We start from the raw sequence: 16,902 nt of genomic DNA on the forward strand, positions 1-16,902 counted from the left end.
CAAAAAGCCGGCTCCAACGGAGAGCGAGAGAGCATAAGAGACGAGGGGCAGCAAGGCAAACAACAAACAACGGAACACGAAGTATGAGTACTTAAAACCAAACACGGTAGTACATGGTATTAGATAAGGTCAAAGAAGTTTCAGTTAAATTTGGCAAATTACCAGCAAACGCTTATTATTAAAAGCCCTTAAAAAAATATTACTTCGTAAAAGGAAATTAAAAATAGAAAATTCGGACGGTTTTTTTTAAGCTTGCATCTCATAAAGATGCGTTTTATTAGGCTATTATATAGTTTTTATATATCGCCTATTGAGTTTGAACTTAAACAAGACAAAGAACTCTGTTAATCTTAGTTGTTAGTTAAAGTATTTTAACATCTGTGTCCAAAGGTTTTTATTAATCCCACTCCTCGTTATCCTCAGCGTAGGTTGCCTCGACTACGGCATTTCCCTGAATGAAAAAATATTAATTCAGTAAGCCTTAAGTACGACAAAAGTGTTTTAAGTTTACTTACCCTACCACGCACATCCACGCCACCGAACTTCTTGTTGGAGTAACCACCACCACCGCCCCCACCTAAGTCGCGTAGAAACTCCGGAACGGTCTGGCCAGATCCCTCCAAGATTTTTATCAAGTCTCCTGCAAGAGCTTGATCCTGGTCAGGATCAAAGAAAGATGTGGCCCGGCCATTGTTGCCTACTCGACCTGTACGTCCAATGCGATGTACGTAGTCATCGATGTTATTGGGCATGTCAAAGTTGACCACATGCTTGATGTTCTTGATATCTGAGATGAACCACAACTATAAGAAATTTAATCTAGGAAAGTAAGTGTCCTCACTTACCAAGACCACGAGCCGCAACTGAAGTAGCTATGATAACCTTCATAGAGCCGTTCTTGAAGTCACGCAAGGCCTGCTCGCGTTGACTCTGGAGACGATCGCCATGAATAGAGGTTGTCGGAAATTCTGTTTCCGACAGGAACGAAGCTAAAAAGTCTGCGCCACGCTTTGTCTCTACGAAGACAATGGTACCATCCGCTTGTTCGCGAAGGATTTCCTAAAGAAAAGAAAAAAATTAATCATACGCTTTAATTATGAAGTCCAGTCCACTTACCATTAGCTTTGATCGCTTGGCGAATTTATTAACTTCGTAAATGGTCTGCTGTACATCTGAGCAAGCTCCTCCCACTACGCCAATAGTAACGAAGACATAACTCTTCAAGAATTCGCCTGCCAGGCGCTGGATTTCCTCGGGAAACGTGGCGGAAAACATCAATGTTTGGTGTTCCGGACGCATTGTCTGATGATTCATAAATTTCCGCATGCTTTCCGAAAAGCCCATGTCCAGCATTCGATCGGCCTCGTCCAATACTACAAAACGAGTATCTTCAAAAGTAATGAAAGTGCGGTCAACAAAGTCCAGCAGTCGTCCCGGAGTCGCGATTAGCACATGGCAACCCTTGGTTATGCACTCGTTTTGATGCTTGAAAGAGGTGCCTCCGTAAACAATACTGATCTTCAGATATGACTCGAAAGCAAACTTCCTCGCTTCGCTAAAGATCTGAATTGCCAGCTCCCTAGTTGGGGATACAATCACTGCCTGCGGTTTTCCGAATTCCAGATCTTGGGGATCGTCCAACAGTTTGCTGAGGATAGGCACCAAAAAAGCAGCCGTTTTTCCAGAGCCAGTCTGGGCACAAGCCATTAAATCACGGCCAGCGGCAATCACCGGTATAGAAACTTTTTGAATTGGAGTCGGAACCGTGTAGCCCGATTTGGTAACATTCTCTCTGATAATATCACGCAATTCAGCATGTTCAAAGTTCCTAATGGCTTTGGGAACATCCTCGCCGCTCACCTAAAGAATTAAGTTATATACCGGTTGAAAAATTTTTAACTAAAATTGCATTTTCTTACCTTAACGGGAATATTATCATATTTTGAAAAGTTAATGCCTGAAGTAATGCCACTGCTGAAGATCTCAGTTGCATCGTTAGTAGGCTCTGGCGGAATGTAAAATTCTCGCTTCTTCTCGCCGTCTTCGACTATATCATTGTTATTGTTAACATCGTCATCATTTCGACGGCGCCTTTCAAAACCACCCTCTGCTTTTTCGCCACGTTCACCGCGCTCCCGATTGAAGCCTCCGCGTCCGCCCCGACGTTCTTCACCTAGAAAATATGTTGATTTTTGATAAACATGAATTTTATCCGCTTAAACCATGATGATCATAAGACAAATCTGAAGACAAAATGCATTAGTAATAATTATTAATCAAAGCCAAAATTCAATTTCATAATTACTTTATTTAAGTATTTTTTTAAAGCATTCATTTATAAATCACGAACAATATAAAGATAAAATACTGTTACTCCAACCAGGTATTGGAATAATTAATATGGAGATGATTTAAATAACAATTACAAATTAATTCGAATATTTAAGAAGACTATTATTAAACGATCATCATATTCCTTAAGTTAATATTCATCTTATTTTATTTAGAGAAGAGCGAAGAATCTACCGTCCGGACTAAGACTTATAATATTTGCAGTCTTGAGCTCAAGTAAAAAGCGATATGCCATTATCGCATCTTTGCGATTACGGATAAAAGGTGCATTGTGCATGTCCACCTGGCACTGCCTGATGAGAGCTCCAAACAGCCCATGAACTATTCTTATCTTGTCCTTCTGAATGTTCTGAATTATCTGTGGATCGTATACTTTTACAGCGGGCATAGTACTATAATTCAATGAGCCTCGCCTATTTTCCGTAACATGTCCCAGGGAGTTGCCCTGTACACCGAGTTCCTCTTGGCGATCTACCATTAGGCGAACCACATTAGCGTGTTGTGAAATGTATTCCAAATCGTTTATAGACTCTCTATACAGTTGATTTTCCATTGAAGTTCTGCGCGTATTAACCGTTTGCAAATCATTTGTTGAAGTCGGTGGAGCCAGATTTAGAGCACTGCTGGTAATATATGTGCTAGCAGAATTCGAGGAATTAATTTGCAACGTTGGTAGTATCTGTACATCAGTCACATAAGCGTGATCGCTTATATTAGCCAAAGTGTTTGAAACCTCCACTGGGACCTCGTCAACTTCCATTGGCATAGGTGGAACCGAAGTATTCATAATATCAGAGTTGTCCATTATTTGTGGTTTATTTTCAAGACCGCTTTTAGGTCCAAAGACAGCAATTGGATGTTGACTTATTGGAGTGGAATTTATGGGCGGTAATATAGCCAAAGCTTTATCAAATGATGCTTGATCAATTGGTGCATTTGTAGAAATGTCCGAGGGAGCTACTGCAACGTCCTGCGAGAAAGCTGCAGATTGCGTATAAGCCCCAGAATCCGAAAATCTTGGTGCCTCAGAAACTTCTAGAGAGGTTATTGCTGCTGTGGTCAGTTGTATCTGCGGTTGTCCATTTCGGCTGATACCCATTATCTTATCCACTGAAGTCGATGATACTTCTCCAGCTGCGTTTTGTAGCAAGCTAGACATAAAAGTGGCTGCAATGTGCCGGCTGCTTCGGAATGCTTCCTCGCGACGTAGAATTCGTTCCGGTGTTAGTGGAGGACTGGCGACTGAAGCGTTACGGCGACCTCGTCTGCGACGGCGGACCCTCAGTGCCTGCCGAGGAGGGAGACCACCTTCGGCGTACCTAATCATTTGATCACGTGGACGGAAAATCGAGCTCCACTCACGTTGCTGGATTAGTGTGGTTTCTTCCGGAGGGACAGTAATACTCAACTGCAGCTCGCGTGACACCCTGCTGAGACGTAGATGATGTTCTTCGTCAATGACCGGTAGTCTAGGCCGGAAAGATATTAAAGGAGTTGATGCTGGAGCGCCTCCAAGCCGCGAACGCACCACCGTTGATCCAGGAAGTCCGACTAACCGGGTTTCATCTGCATCTGCAGGCAGCACCAAAGTGCCGCTATCCATTTCTAACCCCAATGAATGCTCTGCTGGCAGTGATGGATCTGACGGTGTCGATGCAGCGCCGCCTGTTGCCAATAATGGTATGGTTCCATCTTCGTAGGTCAAATTGGGTATAAAAGACAAGCTGTGAAACGGACATTAGCTTAGCTTATGTATTCATTTAATGTGAAGAGAAGGAAACGAAAGTAAGCGATGGGATTGGAAAAAAATTTAGAAAAGTAAGCTGACTTTATTTTGGATTAGTTTACTGTCAAATCAAATTTCGAATTAAATGTTTCGGGGACTGGCTAAATTTGGTGTTGTTTTTGTAAGCTTTAAATGTTCGAATCTGCCTTTATACTCGATCGCTAATTCAGAAAATGAACTAAAGAGGATTCATAGATGGTAAGGAAGAGAAGCGTAGTACTAGATATTTGGTTTAAGTACCCTGGATCGCTGTTATGTTCATTTGGGGTGCTCGAAGCACGCATATCCACTGCTCTGCCGGGGACACCAGTTGCGGAACAGGGAGTCCCCTCATCACCAGTTGCATTGTAGCGACTAACGTAAACTCCATCTGGCGTGTTCTGATTTTGCGACCGCTGGTGTCGTGCCAAGTTTACCATACTACTGGCCTGAACACTACTCGATTGGATTGCTTCAGTCGCAACAGTCAATATTATGCGTGTCCTAATTAATAGTCGACAATAAGAAATCTTTTTTTGGTGGACCGTCGAAATATGTAGCTTTTTTGCATCTGGCCAGGCATAAGATTGAAAACCCATTTCCGGAATGCCAAAACGCATTGCCCTTATTTCATGTCGAGAGACGAAGTGCTCACTTAACCAGTGCTGAAATCTAGTCACTTCATAAGTAGATCCCTCCACTTGATTATTTCCTGGGTGTTTTTGGTGTTCTGTTGGAATAGAATCATCTCTCAAGACACCTTGATTATTATCATATAGCCTTCGACCTGTTTGGTAACCTTGGCCAAAAACCTGATGATACACGTTATATGCAGCGCTTTGTATTTCCGTTATGTCGTCGACTTCTGTTAAGCCTTTCGATCGAGCGCTCTCAGTCCTGCTGGTTCTGTTTATTTGTCTATCTACGACTTGCGAAAGTTGCGGTACTACAATTTGCTGTAGGTTCATCAACCGGGACAAATCAGCTCTACAATCCGCAATAATGTTTTGAAACTGTCCAATTCCATTCGCTTCCTCATGTTCGCTTTCAAAAAGCAATCGGTTCATGTCGTCCATAAGGCTATTCATCATATCAGTTGTTTTGCGTATCTGATGCGCCTTTTGAGCACGCTTTTCCTGAGCTAGTTTCTCGAGAGAAGCCCATGCCTGGTTGACCAATGTCTTAAAGGCAGTCAGCATGTAGTCACGCAATTTGCGAATCAATGGTAGGCTGTTCGTGTATTTGCTCAGGTTCAGCTGATCGATGAATGCACCCACCTCATCCTTATCACAGCTCGATGGGATCGGCGGCAGTTCCATAACTAAAATGTTGGCCAATTTGCCACGAATCGGGCAAACACGCATAGACAAAACGAAAAAACAAACTACATGACAAAACAATTCACAACATAGAATTCAGCAGTAATGACTTAAATGACCATAACCCAAACTTTAAGTACCGTGCCTATAAATGATTCACTTACCATCCTCGTTGTCGTCGCGGCGACCTCGAAAGCCGCCGCCTCCTTCGCGACGTCCTCCACGGAAACCAAATCCATCTCCATCACCACCACGATTTCCTCCTCGATAGCCTCCACCTCCTCTGCCGCCGCCGCCAAAGCTCTTGCCCTTGTCCTCATCATCGCTCCATCCGGGTGCTTCTTTCTCAGGCTTACTAAACGAGGCTCCACCGCTAGTTTGGGCAGAGGGCTGAAATAGTTGAGTTTAGTAAGCATATATTATTTGTACGAAGCAATACGAACCAAATCCTCCCAGTCCGACATATTGATGATTTTTTTGGCTAAAATAAACAAATTAATAATTAATAAATAAGTATTGAATGAATTTATTTTCATGCGTACAAAGGCACCAGAAAACAGCCAATAACTTATTGTGGCCATTTCTTAAGTATTCAAATCTGAATTTTTAAAATATATAATGTATTTTTATTTGGTCGGTTTTCATTTAATATACTTATTTTTCTTCATATTTTCCAGCCGATGCCATGACTGGTTCAAACTAAAAAGTACCCGCCAAATCGAGAGCCCGCTAAACACAGCTGCCATTCGAATCGATTTTCGACATTCGCAGCGAAACGCGTGGAAAAACGTGAGTTTCTGTTTTTCTATGTATACCAAGAACACATGTGGGCGCTCTGTTTGTGCTGGTTGTATGCGTGATTTGGCCCATGGGCATGTGGAATCGCGTGAGGCAGTGTGTGTAGGTAATACTAGCAGCGAGGCGAAGAAGAAACACTGAAAATTAAGGTTAGAGAGCAGCAGGCACCAAACAGCCAGCAGAAAAGTAAGAAAAATCCCCCCAAAAGGCCTAAATAAATTGCAAAAATTCACGTTAGTCCAAGAGTTTATTGTGTAAACCATAAATCCAGCGAATATGGGGCACATTAGACCATAGTTTGTGACACGAAAGAGAAATCCTATCGAATATCAAAGGGTGTGAGGCAGCGGGCGAAAGAGGAAAATCAATCAATTCCCACACTAAAACTGTGTGTAAATATTTCTTTTTACAGAAAAAAGGCAATTGAAGCGGCAGCCAGCTAGCAACGAAAAACACACCCACCCACAAAATCATGGACAGCGCCGGTAAAAATCGTTATGAACTTTTGTTCATGGACGACGATGTCAGCGATCCATTAGATAATCTTGTGGCGCCGACGGCCGCCGCTGCCGCAGCAGCAGCTGGCAAGAAGAAGCAGCCGTCAGCTGCTGCAGCGGCCACCAAAACGACCGCCAAGGTGGCCAACAACAATAACAAGGCGACCGCAGGATCCAATACCGGTGGACCCAATGCCAAAAAACCAAATCAGGCCGAGAAGGAAAACAAGCCCAACAATGCTTTAAACAAGGCCGATGGCAAGAAGTTCATCCCATCAGCCGACAAACAGTTCAACAACAACGCCAGCAACAACAAACAACAAGGTGCTCCACGGCAAGGAGGTGGCGCCAACCGAACACGTGAGTTTGGCAGCGGTCAAGGACAGGGTCAAGGACAAGGACAAGGTGGCCAGCAGCAGCGCAGCGTAAACTTCCGTCAACAAAACGGCAATGCCGAGACTCGTGAGCAGCGCAACAATCGCCGCAATGTCCGCGAAAACGGCGGAGCACCCGATGGCCAGCAGTCGCGACCATACCGCGGCCCAGGCGGTGGTCAAGGTGCTGGCGGAGATCGTCCCCAGCGTCAGAACCGCAACTACGATGGCCAAAACAGGAAGCGCGAGTTCGATCGCCAGTCTGGTTCCGATAGAACTGGTAAGTGTGGTCAATGCATTAAGTCAAGTCGTTAATGCAACACAGCAGATGGAAAGTCCTTAGTTCAGGTCAAATAGATACAGTTTAGACCACTAACTCCGGATCAGTTCAGATTTCTGAGGGTTCGAGCTAAACAATTGTACCTACATTCTTTCATAGCAAAGTTAACTTGCTTGTTTTCTGTTAAAAAAGTTTGAGAAGATGGAATTTTGGGAGTAAATCTACCCAAATTATGAGAATGCTTTTGCATTCCACCCATTCCATTATTCTCACTGGAGCTTTTTAAAATGCTAAAGTGTTTCTGTTGATCAAATCGAATCTAACGTTGAACTACCAAGGGGCACGGTAGACATAACCACAAAATGAGCGCGCCCATGCCCAAGAAAATAAGAAAAAATGAACCAATAAACCAAAAACAACACTCCATGACAACTAGAAAATCAAACTCAGCAGGCGACGCAGGAAAAACACATTCCATCTACAGTTTACTCGTAACCAATTACCATGCTTATAGTCACGAGGAATTATTAGCCGCCTTTAGGCAACATGACTGAAATCTTCTGTGTACCCCACCCAACAAATATTTGAAGGAAAATAATTCGAATTAGGTATCTGAAATAGAATTCCTTTTTATAACTAACGCGAACTTTTCATCGATTGATGCAATCACAATAAGATTCGTACAACTAATCAAGGTCATTGACTTAATGTCAAACTATAACGAAACATATTATATTAATAATTATTAGCCTGCATAGACCAACAGCAGGTTGGTCCAATGGAAAAAAATTTAATAGATATCTATATTAAAATAGTTGGATTATAAACGCTTTAAAAATAATTTGATAGTAAGATGTGGTATATGCTAGGCAAATAGAAGAAAAGAGCGGGAACACGGTGTATGTAAATCAATTGTGGCACATAAATTCACGGTAAGCTTATGGTCAAGCAGTGGTCAAACGACGCAGGCAAATCTCCCACTCACGTGGGGGGATCAGTCAAATCAATACTAATGGTCGCACAGAACATTCAACTAACTACAGCACACACTTCTTTCCATTGAATGAAATCTCTTTCCTCGCATTTTCCGCCTGTTTTCTTGCTGCCTGCTTCTTAGACCGCTTCGTTTTTGGAATATCCAAAATTATAATCACAGCGGCAGCAAAAGAAACAAGAAGCACTACGGCACAAACCGACAGAGAAAATGTGTTAAAAATAGTTCTTCCATCTTCTTGGCGGCATTCCCGTCTAACGCAAGTGCTTGTAGGAGGCCTTTGCAGGCATACTCATTGGGTAAGAGGGGACGAAATAGTTCCCCCGCTGAATCTGATTACAGTGAACGGGTGCTGTCGGCTTATCTGTCACTATGCAAGGGCAGTGAAAAGTCCTATCGTGGTTAGATTTCAATAGGCAAGATTGACCTAATTAGTGGGGTATTGCTACTGCTAGAATAGAGTTCATTTGGCTTGGAAATACTTTTATACCGGTTTAATAACTTAATATTAAGTAGATTAATTAAATGAAACAGAAAAACTTACTTTCGCGACAATTTGCAAGTATAGAATCTCCGCTTTTCCTTTTTGTTGGCTTTTCTGAAATGATGTAGAAGTAGGTCAATAATAATTAACACAACATTTATTACTATATTCACAGGTGTGAAGTCAATTGACAAACGCGATGGAGCTGGTTCCCACAACTGGGGATCGGTCAAAGAAGCTATTGATGATGTGAACAAGAACGAAAGCGAGACCAATGTGACCAATGCAGAGGGTGGCCCCAAGGCTGAAGATTCTGGCACTGAACCACAGAGCGAGCAGGCTGTTGCCGAGGAGGAGGCCAAAGAGCTGACCTTGGACGAGTGGAAGGCACAGCAAGGACAGCGCATAAAGCCGACCTTTAACATCCGCAAGGCTGGAGAAGGTGCGTGTGCAATGCAAAATGATCTATAGTTAATCATTTGAATTCGATACCATGGAAAGAATCCTTTTCGGCTAACCATCAATTAAACTTTTAATCATGTTAGCTAAAATCCGCATTTATAGTAAAGTTACAAATCACAGGAAACTCCTTAGATTTTAAACAGATCTTAGCTTAACAATAGTAAACTATGTGCTATGACCTATTAGCTACAAAACAATCTACAATCAATTTTATCCGCAGGCGAGGACACCACACAATGGAAGAAAATGGTCGTCTTAACTAGCAACAAGAAGAAGGAGAACGACAGCGAAGAGGAGCTCGAGTACGATCCTGCCCTTTATCCACAGCGTGTGGGCAGGCAGCAGCGCGTCCTGGACATTCAGTTTAACTTCAATGATGGTCGCCGTGGCGGACCAGGCGGTTTCGGAGGACGCGGTGGCCGTGGAGGTCCCAGACCCGGCGGATTTGGAGGCGGACCGCGCAGCGAGGGAGGCAACCGCGACGGCGGCAATCGTGAGGGTGGCCGAGACAATCGTGAGGGTGGAAACCGTGGCCCACGAGATGGCCAGCAGCATAATAACGAGGGCGGTGCTCCCTCCGCTCCAAATCAAAGGCCACCCATCGATCGTCGTGGTCCGGGAAACAACCAAAACAACAATCAGAACAGCGGTCCAGGACAGAATAAGCGTTTTGAGCGACAACAGAACACCGCTCCCAAGGTCAACGATGAGCGTCAGTTTCCCACTCTGGCTTAAATCGATTGTTTAAGCAGGAGTAGTTCCTCAAATTGCAGTTTTGGTGACTGACGTTAAAAAATGAAAGCAAGCAGCAAGTTACCAAAATGAAATCTTATATATTACGTATATCACAGACAAGAAACTTTTTAAAACCTAAAACAAAAAGGGGATATTACAAAACAATTGTAGCCGCCATATAAGCCAAAAGCAACAAAAATACCAACCAACAAGCTAAGCAAAACATGTATAATAAATTATACATATGTTTAAAAATATATGAAAAGAGAACACACAAAAAGCAATTTTAGTTTATACGCGGCCAACTATTCAGATTTTAGCCGATAAAATCGCGATCAAGCAAGTGACCTCGTGTAAACTAGTCAGAGTCAGGCTAAGTCATCCGCATTATGGATTTTATATCTAGTAACTGTTCACGATACGAGATTTTTTCTAAAACGGCAGAGGCGGTCATAAGAATTGTTTTATTGCATCAACCAAAACCTGATGTAGTTGTTTTTTTTTTGTTATTACCACTCACTTAATCAAAAAATCACCCTACCTTATAAAAACAAAATGCAGACGCTAACCAGTGAACAAGGCGAATAAAATAAACTAAAGATAAAATATATAATATACAACATCACAGCCTGATAAAATCTTCTACGAAAAGAAGCAAAATACACTAAATACATTACAATAGTTTGTTTTCACCGAGAGAACAGTAAAAGCATTTTCATTACTCATAATTTTTTGTTCAATAACGAATCACATTTTCGTAGCGAAATGTACGTTTTATTATTTTTTACTATGTTAACTTTTATTTAAAATAAACAATACCAAAAGGAAGAAATATTAAAAAAAAAAAAATCAATAGTTCGAGAGAAAGAAAGCCAAAACCGAAAGAATAGTAAGTGTTAAAACCTTTGTAACTGTGTTTCTTGGATGCAAATTCTATGATTAAACATTTAAATTTAATAATTATAAAGCGGACTATGCATCATATATACTACTTTTAATTATAAATACCTAACTGAACACACACACACTGAAATACAAAACAAAACAATATTAATTTAAGCATTATTAAAGAAATAAAAACAAAAAATATTGATTAACTATTGGAGCAAATTAGAAACCTTTAATAAGTAGATAATAGTTGGAGGGAAACTTTCGAAGAAACCCATTTCAGATGAGAAAACCACTCCCGAAAACGCTAATTTGAAGATCCCTGTAAAATCATTTGCCTATATTAACTAGAAACTGTATAAATTATGAGATATATATATTCGTACATGGTAAAATCAATTTTATGAGGGCAATTACACAAAGCAAAGAAAAGTAAACAGCAGATGAAAAATATGAAGGGAATCGTACATGAAACAAATACATTTTTTGAAATATTGTATTGTATTTTGACCCAAAGAAACAATTCAACAAATGTTGAGCAACTCGTTTAAACATAAAACAAGGAAATTTATTTGATAAAAATAAAGAAACAAAGAAAACAACACTTGTCAGTTTGAGAATTTTGGGGAAAAGGAGAAAGAAAATTCATGAAAGAACGAGTAATTTGAGGAGTTGCACATAAAAGATCGAATAGCGAATAGTAATTGACGACGAGGGGAAAGAATTTCTGTGTATGACAAAATTTGTTAAGACTATGAAAGCAAATGCTTCCCCTTGAGATTTTCAAAATAAAAAAAAATTCAAAATATGAACCAAAGGAAAGAAAAACATGGGCAGATCGTGGAAAACGTAAATCTGATCTTTGGAAAAAGTGTTGAAAACTAACCCAAAAGAAACGAAACCTAACATTATTCAGATTTATTCAGGGAACCCACCGTACAACGAAGTACTTTGAATGAAAATGTTTAAGATGAATTTCAATAGTATAAGCGCACCTAAAACAGAGTTCCACAGAGTTCCATCAAGTTCCAAAACTCAAAAGAGAATAGACAGAATATACGAACACCTGGTTGGTAAAAATAAAAAAGCTACACAGGATACAATTTTTTTCCACGAACTAAAAAGAGCCAAATTTGTTTTTTCTAACTTTTTTTTTTATTAAAATGAATACACTTCACACGCAGACTTTTTTATTTTAGACCCTTTGAGATCCCTCTAGAATTTAACGCAAAAAGGAAACGAAATTCATGCTTTAGGATTACCATGCTTGCGAATTGCTTTAATCAAATAGAAAGAAATTACGTGGCAACTACCCTGAAACATAACGGCGACTGACACAAGAAAATATGAAAATGAATGCAAGAATTTAAAAGGAGTGTTGTGTTTGTTGTACTTGTTATAATACTTTGAATTAAAATGTTTGAGATGAATTGCAAAAGTATAAGAGCACCTAAAACAGAAACGTCAGACGAACGACGCCTTAAAGAGAATAGACAGAAAAGAAAACCGAACAAATACACAAACCCGCACAAAAAGGCAAAATAGCAGAAAATCCTCTTTAAACCTGGTTGGCCAAAATGAATAAGCTTAACAGGAAAACATTTTCAAAGCGAAAATCAAAATACGCACATGAAACAAGATCCCCCGAACTAGAAAAGGCGAAATTTGTTCTCTAACTGATTTTTTTCATTAACCTGAATAGACTTTTCACACGCAGCCTTTTTTATTTTTGACCTTTTGAGATCCCGTTAGAATTGAACACAGAAAGGAAACGAAATGAAGAATTCATGCTTCAGGGTAGCCAAGCTCTCGAATTTCAACGGTCAAATATAAAGAAACTCCGTGGCAACTACATTATGTCGCTTCGACAACCCTAAAACATAACGGCGACTGACACAAGAAAATCCGAAAATGAACGAATGAAGTAAAAAGAAACTTAATAAATTCAATTTATTAGGAGTATGAAAACTGGCGTAAAATTTTAATGTTTTTTTTTTTAGAAAAGAAGAATTATTTTAATTACAGCACTAACTTTCGGAAACTTTAATATGAATCGAAAAGTTTTAGTGTACCTCATTTTAAAGTTCCAAAATTATAAAAAAAAAAATTTTAAGATAGTCTTGCTACTTACCTTGCACTTCTAGAGCAAATATATGCTTTTTAAGCTAGGAACGACTTTAGAAATTCAACTTAGAACAACAGCTCTTGGCGCAAACGCAAAACTAAAAAGGATCTGAAAAAAGCGTGAGGTTAGAGCTAGCGGTGGAATAACCAATAGGACTATCGGACCACTTTTAAAAGTATCGATAGTCTCTGTATATTGTATTCCTCTGACAATATTCTGGATTGGCTGTTAATGATATATACAGTTAAGATTTTGAATCAAAAACGTTCCGTTTAAAAACGCTGTTCTTACATGGAAAAACGAAAGTGCACTGCTTGCAAGCAGAACAAGTTTTAAGAACAGTTTATGGGTGTGTGTACTCGCTTAAGCCCATTTGTACTTTTAAATACGGTAACGCTGACGGCTTATGAAACCCACACTACTTCCAGTTGGAAATTGTTTGCAGTAGCCATGGGAAGGTATTTCTTGACAAGCCGCCGCCCGGTACCACTAAAACGCGTTAGGGTATTCTTTCAACTCGTTCTGCGAATACAGAAACGAAAAAATAGTAAACAACTTTTATTGGAGGGAAAAAAGGTAATAGCCCGGCTTCCCCATAAACAACTGACGCAGACCCTCAGCACTGACCATAGCCGGTAGCCGACGTCAGTTAACCTAACCTCTGATCAGATTGAGTGTCCCAAAATGAGCGTGGAGGAGGAAGTGTTTCGAATCCAAAAGAAGATGAGTAAGATGGCCAGCGACGGCACAGTGAGTATCGAGATAAGCTATTATTCCGCACATCATGTCACGAACGATATCCGTCACACAGGGGCAGGATCAGGCTCTGGACCTGCTGAAGGCCCTGCAAACGCTGAACATCAACCTGGACATTCTGACCAAAACGCGCATCGGCATGACCGTGAACGAGCTGCGCAAGAGCAGCAAGGACGACGAGGTAATCGCTCTGGCCAAGACCCTGATCAAAAACTGGAAGCGCTTCCTGGCCAGCCCGGCGCCCACCACTCCGAACCACAGCTCCACAAAGGAGGGCTCCTCCAACAACAGCAGTGCCTCGAAGTCAACGAGCGGCGCTAAGTCGTCGTCGTCATCCTCCAGCAAGGACAAGTCCAGTTCATCCAGCTCATCCAAGGATAAGGAGAAAAAAGGCTCGTCATCCTCGTCACAGTCCTCGTTTCCCTCCGGCGGCATGACAGATGCGGTTCGCATCAAGTGCCGCGAAATGCTGGCCGCCGCACTAAAGATTGGTGAAGTGCCTGAGGGATGCGGGGAGCCTGAGGAAATGGCTGCCGAGCTGGAGGATGCCATTTACTCCGAGTTCAAGAACACGGATATGAAGTACAAGAATCGCATTAGGTCGCGCGTGGCCAATCTGAAGGACCCCAAGAATCCGGGATTGCGCGGGAACTTCATGTGCGGCGCCGTCACTGCCAAGCAGCTGGCCAAAATGACGCCCGAGGAGATGGCCAGCGATGAGATGAAGAAGCTGCGCGAGAAGTTCGTCAAGGAGGCCATCAACGATGCCCAGCTGGCCACCGTGCAGGGCACCAAGACCGATCTCCTCAAGTGCGCCAAGTGCAAGAAGCGCAACTGCACCTACAACCAGCTGCAGACGCGTTCCGCGGATGAACCTATGACCACCTTCGTCATGTGCAACGAGTGCGGCAACCGATGGAAGTTCTGCTAACTCCCAAGATTGTTCCAAATACTAAATCAATCCCAAAACAGCACACACCGCACATCCTTCATATTCTTAAATGAAACATTGTAAAGACACGACACGCGAGAACACATTTTGTATATGCTGCCCAACTGTGGAGGCGCTTACTCTGACCACCTAAACCTAAACGAGAAAAAAAGAAATTTCAATAAACATTAACTATTGATAAAACGAAGACGTCTTGTCGCCGCAATCAGTTTTTTTAAAAAGCCGGTGATAACAGCCATGTGGTTGATAACGCTAGTACTTACGGGGCGGAGAATTGAGCATTGAGCTAATTAAATATTATGAGTATAACTCAGTATGGACTGACACTTATTTTTATGCCCTTGCAGAAGGCAGGAGTTACCAGCGCAGTGAAGAAACCCATATACGGTATGTACATATATATATTCTTGATCAGTATTAATCAGTATTAAAAAGCTATCCCTGCTTTTAGGCTATTTGCATTAGACTTTCCCTAAAGCATTCCTTCTATTGGTATACTGCAGTTTTTAGACGATATATAATTTCGGGTATATTTAGATTAAAAATGGCCGACTATAGCTGCCATATGAACAGTAAAATAAATTAAAATGAAGGAGAAGAAATTATAGTTTCTTTGGTTTTCTTCACAAAATGTTCTTATTTGATAAATATAAGTTTTTATAGCCGTAAGTAAAATAATTATTGGAAGAGTATACAAACTCGGCTTGTTGAACTTCCCCTCTTGTTAATGTGTGCATATAAGCAAATATCTTTAAAACTTCTCTTTGGGAAAATAAAATGAGCTCGACCCATACCTTTTTCATACCGAGTAAGATAGATATACATATACCACATGCAATTCAAGTTTTAAAATATCATATATTGCCATGTTGAATGCGCCTCTGTTTCCGCGCTTAGTCAACATTAATTTCGAAGTAGACGTTTATGATGGAAACCCAGTTTACGACTCCATCATCCATCTCGAGGGTCAACTTGTAGATGCCTTTTGGCAATGGAACCTTTGCAAACATGCGGTCACTCAAGGTGCAGTTCCTTATGAAAACATCAGCCTAAAAGACATATTAATATAAATCTGATTATCGTCAAACGTACTCACATTGTAAGGACATGTATGATTAAGATTGGAAAAGGGCAAAAAGGCGGTGTAGAAGTAGTAGAAGACTCTCAGACGATTGGGATGCTTTAGGACGCGACAGAATTCCTCGGAAACATTGAATAGAAACGGATGGTATCCGGATAGCTTCCGATAAACGGTGAATCTCACGGCCATCCTATTTATTGGCAGTTTTAGAAACTTCACATGGATGTTGGCCCCGATGATTCCCCTGCCAAGCACTTTCAGTCGGCATTCTGGAAAGTCAACGAATGTTTTGTCATAGCTTTCGCACGCCAGGTTTGTAAGGCGCACGTATCCGTGGGATTTCCCTATGAAAAGGAAGCAGATCCACAAGAGGTACTTCATCGGGGCTGATAGTCTGAATGCACTAACCAATTTATATAATTGTGATCCATTATAATATAGTACTACTGGCCCGAAATGCAATTATTAGTGAGGCGTAATTAGATTTTAATTACAAAATAATAAAACATTGATATACTGACTACTTTTCGCAATACGTATAAATAATTAGGTAATCAACAAACCATTTCGATATATTCAATTTATTGAAATAAAAAGAAAGCTTTTTGCAAAATTAACAAGAGAGAACGCTATATTCGAGTTCTTTGACTATCTGATACCCGTTACTCAGCTAGTGAAAGTGCGAAGGAGAGTCTTCAACATACAGTTTTTATACGGCTTGTGGGCGTTAGAGTGGGTCTGGCAAAAAGTTTTTTGGCAAATCAATAGAAATTTACAAGACTAATACAAAAATGAAAAAATATCAAAACATTTTTCAAAAAAGTGGGCGTTACAGTTTTGTGCGGTTTGTGGGCGTTAGAGTGGGCGTGGCAACATGAATCAACAAACTTGCGATGCGTCTATGTCTCTGGAGTCTGTATGCTTAGACTCAACTTTCTAGCTTTTCTAGTTCCTGAGATCTCAGCGTCCATACGGACAGACAGACAGACGGACAGACGGACATGGCCATATCGGCTCGGCTATTAATCCTGATCAAGAAT

The 16,902-nt window shown here is 41.0% G+C and overlaps 4 protein-coding genes across 6 annotated transcripts; 2 read left to right on the forward strand and 2 right to left on the reverse strand.

The window, feature by feature from the left end:
• Window positions 1-350: 350 nt before the first annotated feature.
• LOC6529035 (ATP-dependent RNA helicase vasa) lies at window positions 351-13,209 on the reverse strand. 2 transcript variants are annotated; one of them, XM_015198716.3, is made up of 9 exons: window positions 13,080-13,184; window positions 8,924-8,977; window positions 5,880-5,917; window positions 5,601-5,826; window positions 1,920-2,173; window positions 1,117-1,860; window positions 846-1,059; window positions 516-787; window positions 351-451 (listed from the first exon to the last, which is right to left on the reverse strand). In XM_015198716.3, the coding sequence occupies exons 3-9, from the start codon at window positions 5,898-5,900 to the stop codon at window positions 398-400; spliced, it is 1,785 nt and encodes a 594-aa protein (XP_015054202.1). In that variant the 5' UTR covers window positions 5,901-5,917; window positions 8,924-8,977; window positions 13,080-13,184; the 3' UTR covers window positions 351-397. The 2 variants fall into 2 exon arrangements, with proteins under 2 accessions (XP_015054202.1, XP_002090066.2); XM_002090030.3 differs by lacking the exons at window positions 351-451; window positions 516-787; window positions 846-1,059; window positions 1,117-1,860; window positions 1,920-2,173 and adding exons at window positions 2,323-4,076; window positions 4,379-5,438 and having other exon boundaries at window positions 13,080-13,209.
• On the forward strand, window positions 4,211-11,375 carry LOC6529036 (plasminogen activator inhibitor 1 RNA-binding protein). Of its 2 annotated transcripts, XM_015198667.3 has the most exons (5): window positions 4,211-4,336; window positions 6,114-6,225; window positions 6,647-7,385; window positions 9,039-9,305; window positions 9,546-11,375. In XM_015198667.3, exons 3-5 carry the CDS (start codon window positions 6,707-6,709, stop codon window positions 10,058-10,060), a joined length of 1,461 nt encoding a protein of 486 aa, XP_015054153.1. In that variant the 5' UTR covers window positions 4,211-4,336; window positions 6,114-6,225; window positions 6,647-6,706; the 3' UTR covers window positions 10,061-11,375. The 2 variants fall into 2 exon arrangements, with proteins under 2 accessions (XP_015054153.1, XP_002090067.1); XM_002090031.4 differs by lacking the exons at window positions 4,211-4,336; window positions 6,114-6,225 and adding an exon at window positions 6,268-6,420.
• A 322-nt stretch (window positions 13,210-13,531) lies between the features above and the next one.
• On the forward strand, window positions 13,532-14,986 carry LOC6529037 (transcription elongation factor S-II). The gene is made up of 2 exons (XM_002090032.4): window positions 13,532-13,823; window positions 13,885-14,986. Exons 1-2 carry the CDS (start codon window positions 13,758-13,760, stop codon window positions 14,758-14,760), a joined length of 942 nt encoding a protein of 313 aa, XP_002090068.1. The 5' UTR covers window positions 13,532-13,757; the 3' UTR covers window positions 14,761-14,986.
• Window positions 14,987-15,284: 298 nt separating this feature from the next.
• Window positions 15,285-16,272, reverse strand: LOC6529038. The gene is made up of 2 exons (XM_002090033.3): window positions 15,878-16,272; window positions 15,285-15,830 (listed from the first exon to the last, which is right to left on the reverse strand). Exons 1-2 carry the CDS (start codon window positions 16,241-16,243, stop codon window positions 15,675-15,677), a joined length of 522 nt encoding a protein of 173 aa, XP_002090069.2. The 5' UTR covers window positions 16,244-16,272; the 3' UTR covers window positions 15,285-15,674.
• Window positions 16,273-16,902: the final 630 nt, after the last annotated feature.

The sequence above is a fragment of the Drosophila yakuba genome, chromosome 2L (genome assembly GCF_016746365.2).
Source record: "Drosophila yakuba strain Tai18E2 chromosome 2L, Prin_Dyak_Tai18E2_2.1, whole genome shotgun sequence".
Classification (NCBI taxonomy): domain Eukaryota; kingdom Metazoa; phylum Arthropoda; class Insecta; order Diptera; family Drosophilidae; genus Drosophila; species Drosophila yakuba.

Bases quoted from the DNA above. Each gene is read 5' to 3' on its own strand.
- LOC6529037 (XM_002090032.4), top strand. From the start codon at position 13,758: ATGAGCGTGGAGGAGGAAGTGTTTCGAATCCAAAAGAAGATGAGTAAG. The intron at 13,824-13,884 runs GTGAGTATCGAG...TCCGTCACACAG, and splicing joins AGATGGCCAGCGACGGCACA to GGGCAGGATCAGGCTCTGGA.
- LOC6529036 (XM_015198667.3), top strand. From the start codon at position 6,707: ATGGACAGCGCCGGTAAAAATCGTTATGAACTTTTGTTCATGGACGAC. The intron at 7,386-9,038 runs GTAAGTGTGGTC...CTATATTCACAG, and splicing joins GTCTGGTTCCGATAGAACTG to GTGTGAAGTCAATTGACAAA. The intron at 9,306-9,545 runs GTGCGTGTGCAA...TTTTATCCGCAG, and splicing joins CATCCGCAAGGCTGGAGAAG to GCGAGGACACCACACAATGG.
- LOC6529038 (XM_002090033.3), bottom strand. From the start codon at position 16,243: ATGAAGTACCTCTTGTGGATCTGCTTCCTTTTCATAGGGAAATCCCAC. The intron at 15,831-15,877 runs GTGAGTACGTTT...TATGTCTTTTAG, and splicing joins ATCATACATGTCCTTACAAT to GCTGATGTTTTCATAAGGAA.
- LOC6529035 (XM_002090030.3), bottom strand. From the start codon at position 5,900: ATGTCGGACTGGGAGGATTTG. The intron at 5,439-5,600 runs GTAAGTGAATCA...CCAACATTTTAG, and splicing joins CCGCGACGACAACGAGGATG to TTATGGAACTGCCGCCGATC. The intron at 4,077-4,378 runs GTACTTAAACCA...TCCGTTTCACAG, and splicing joins GAACATAACAGCGATCCAGG to CTTGTCTTTTATACCCAATT.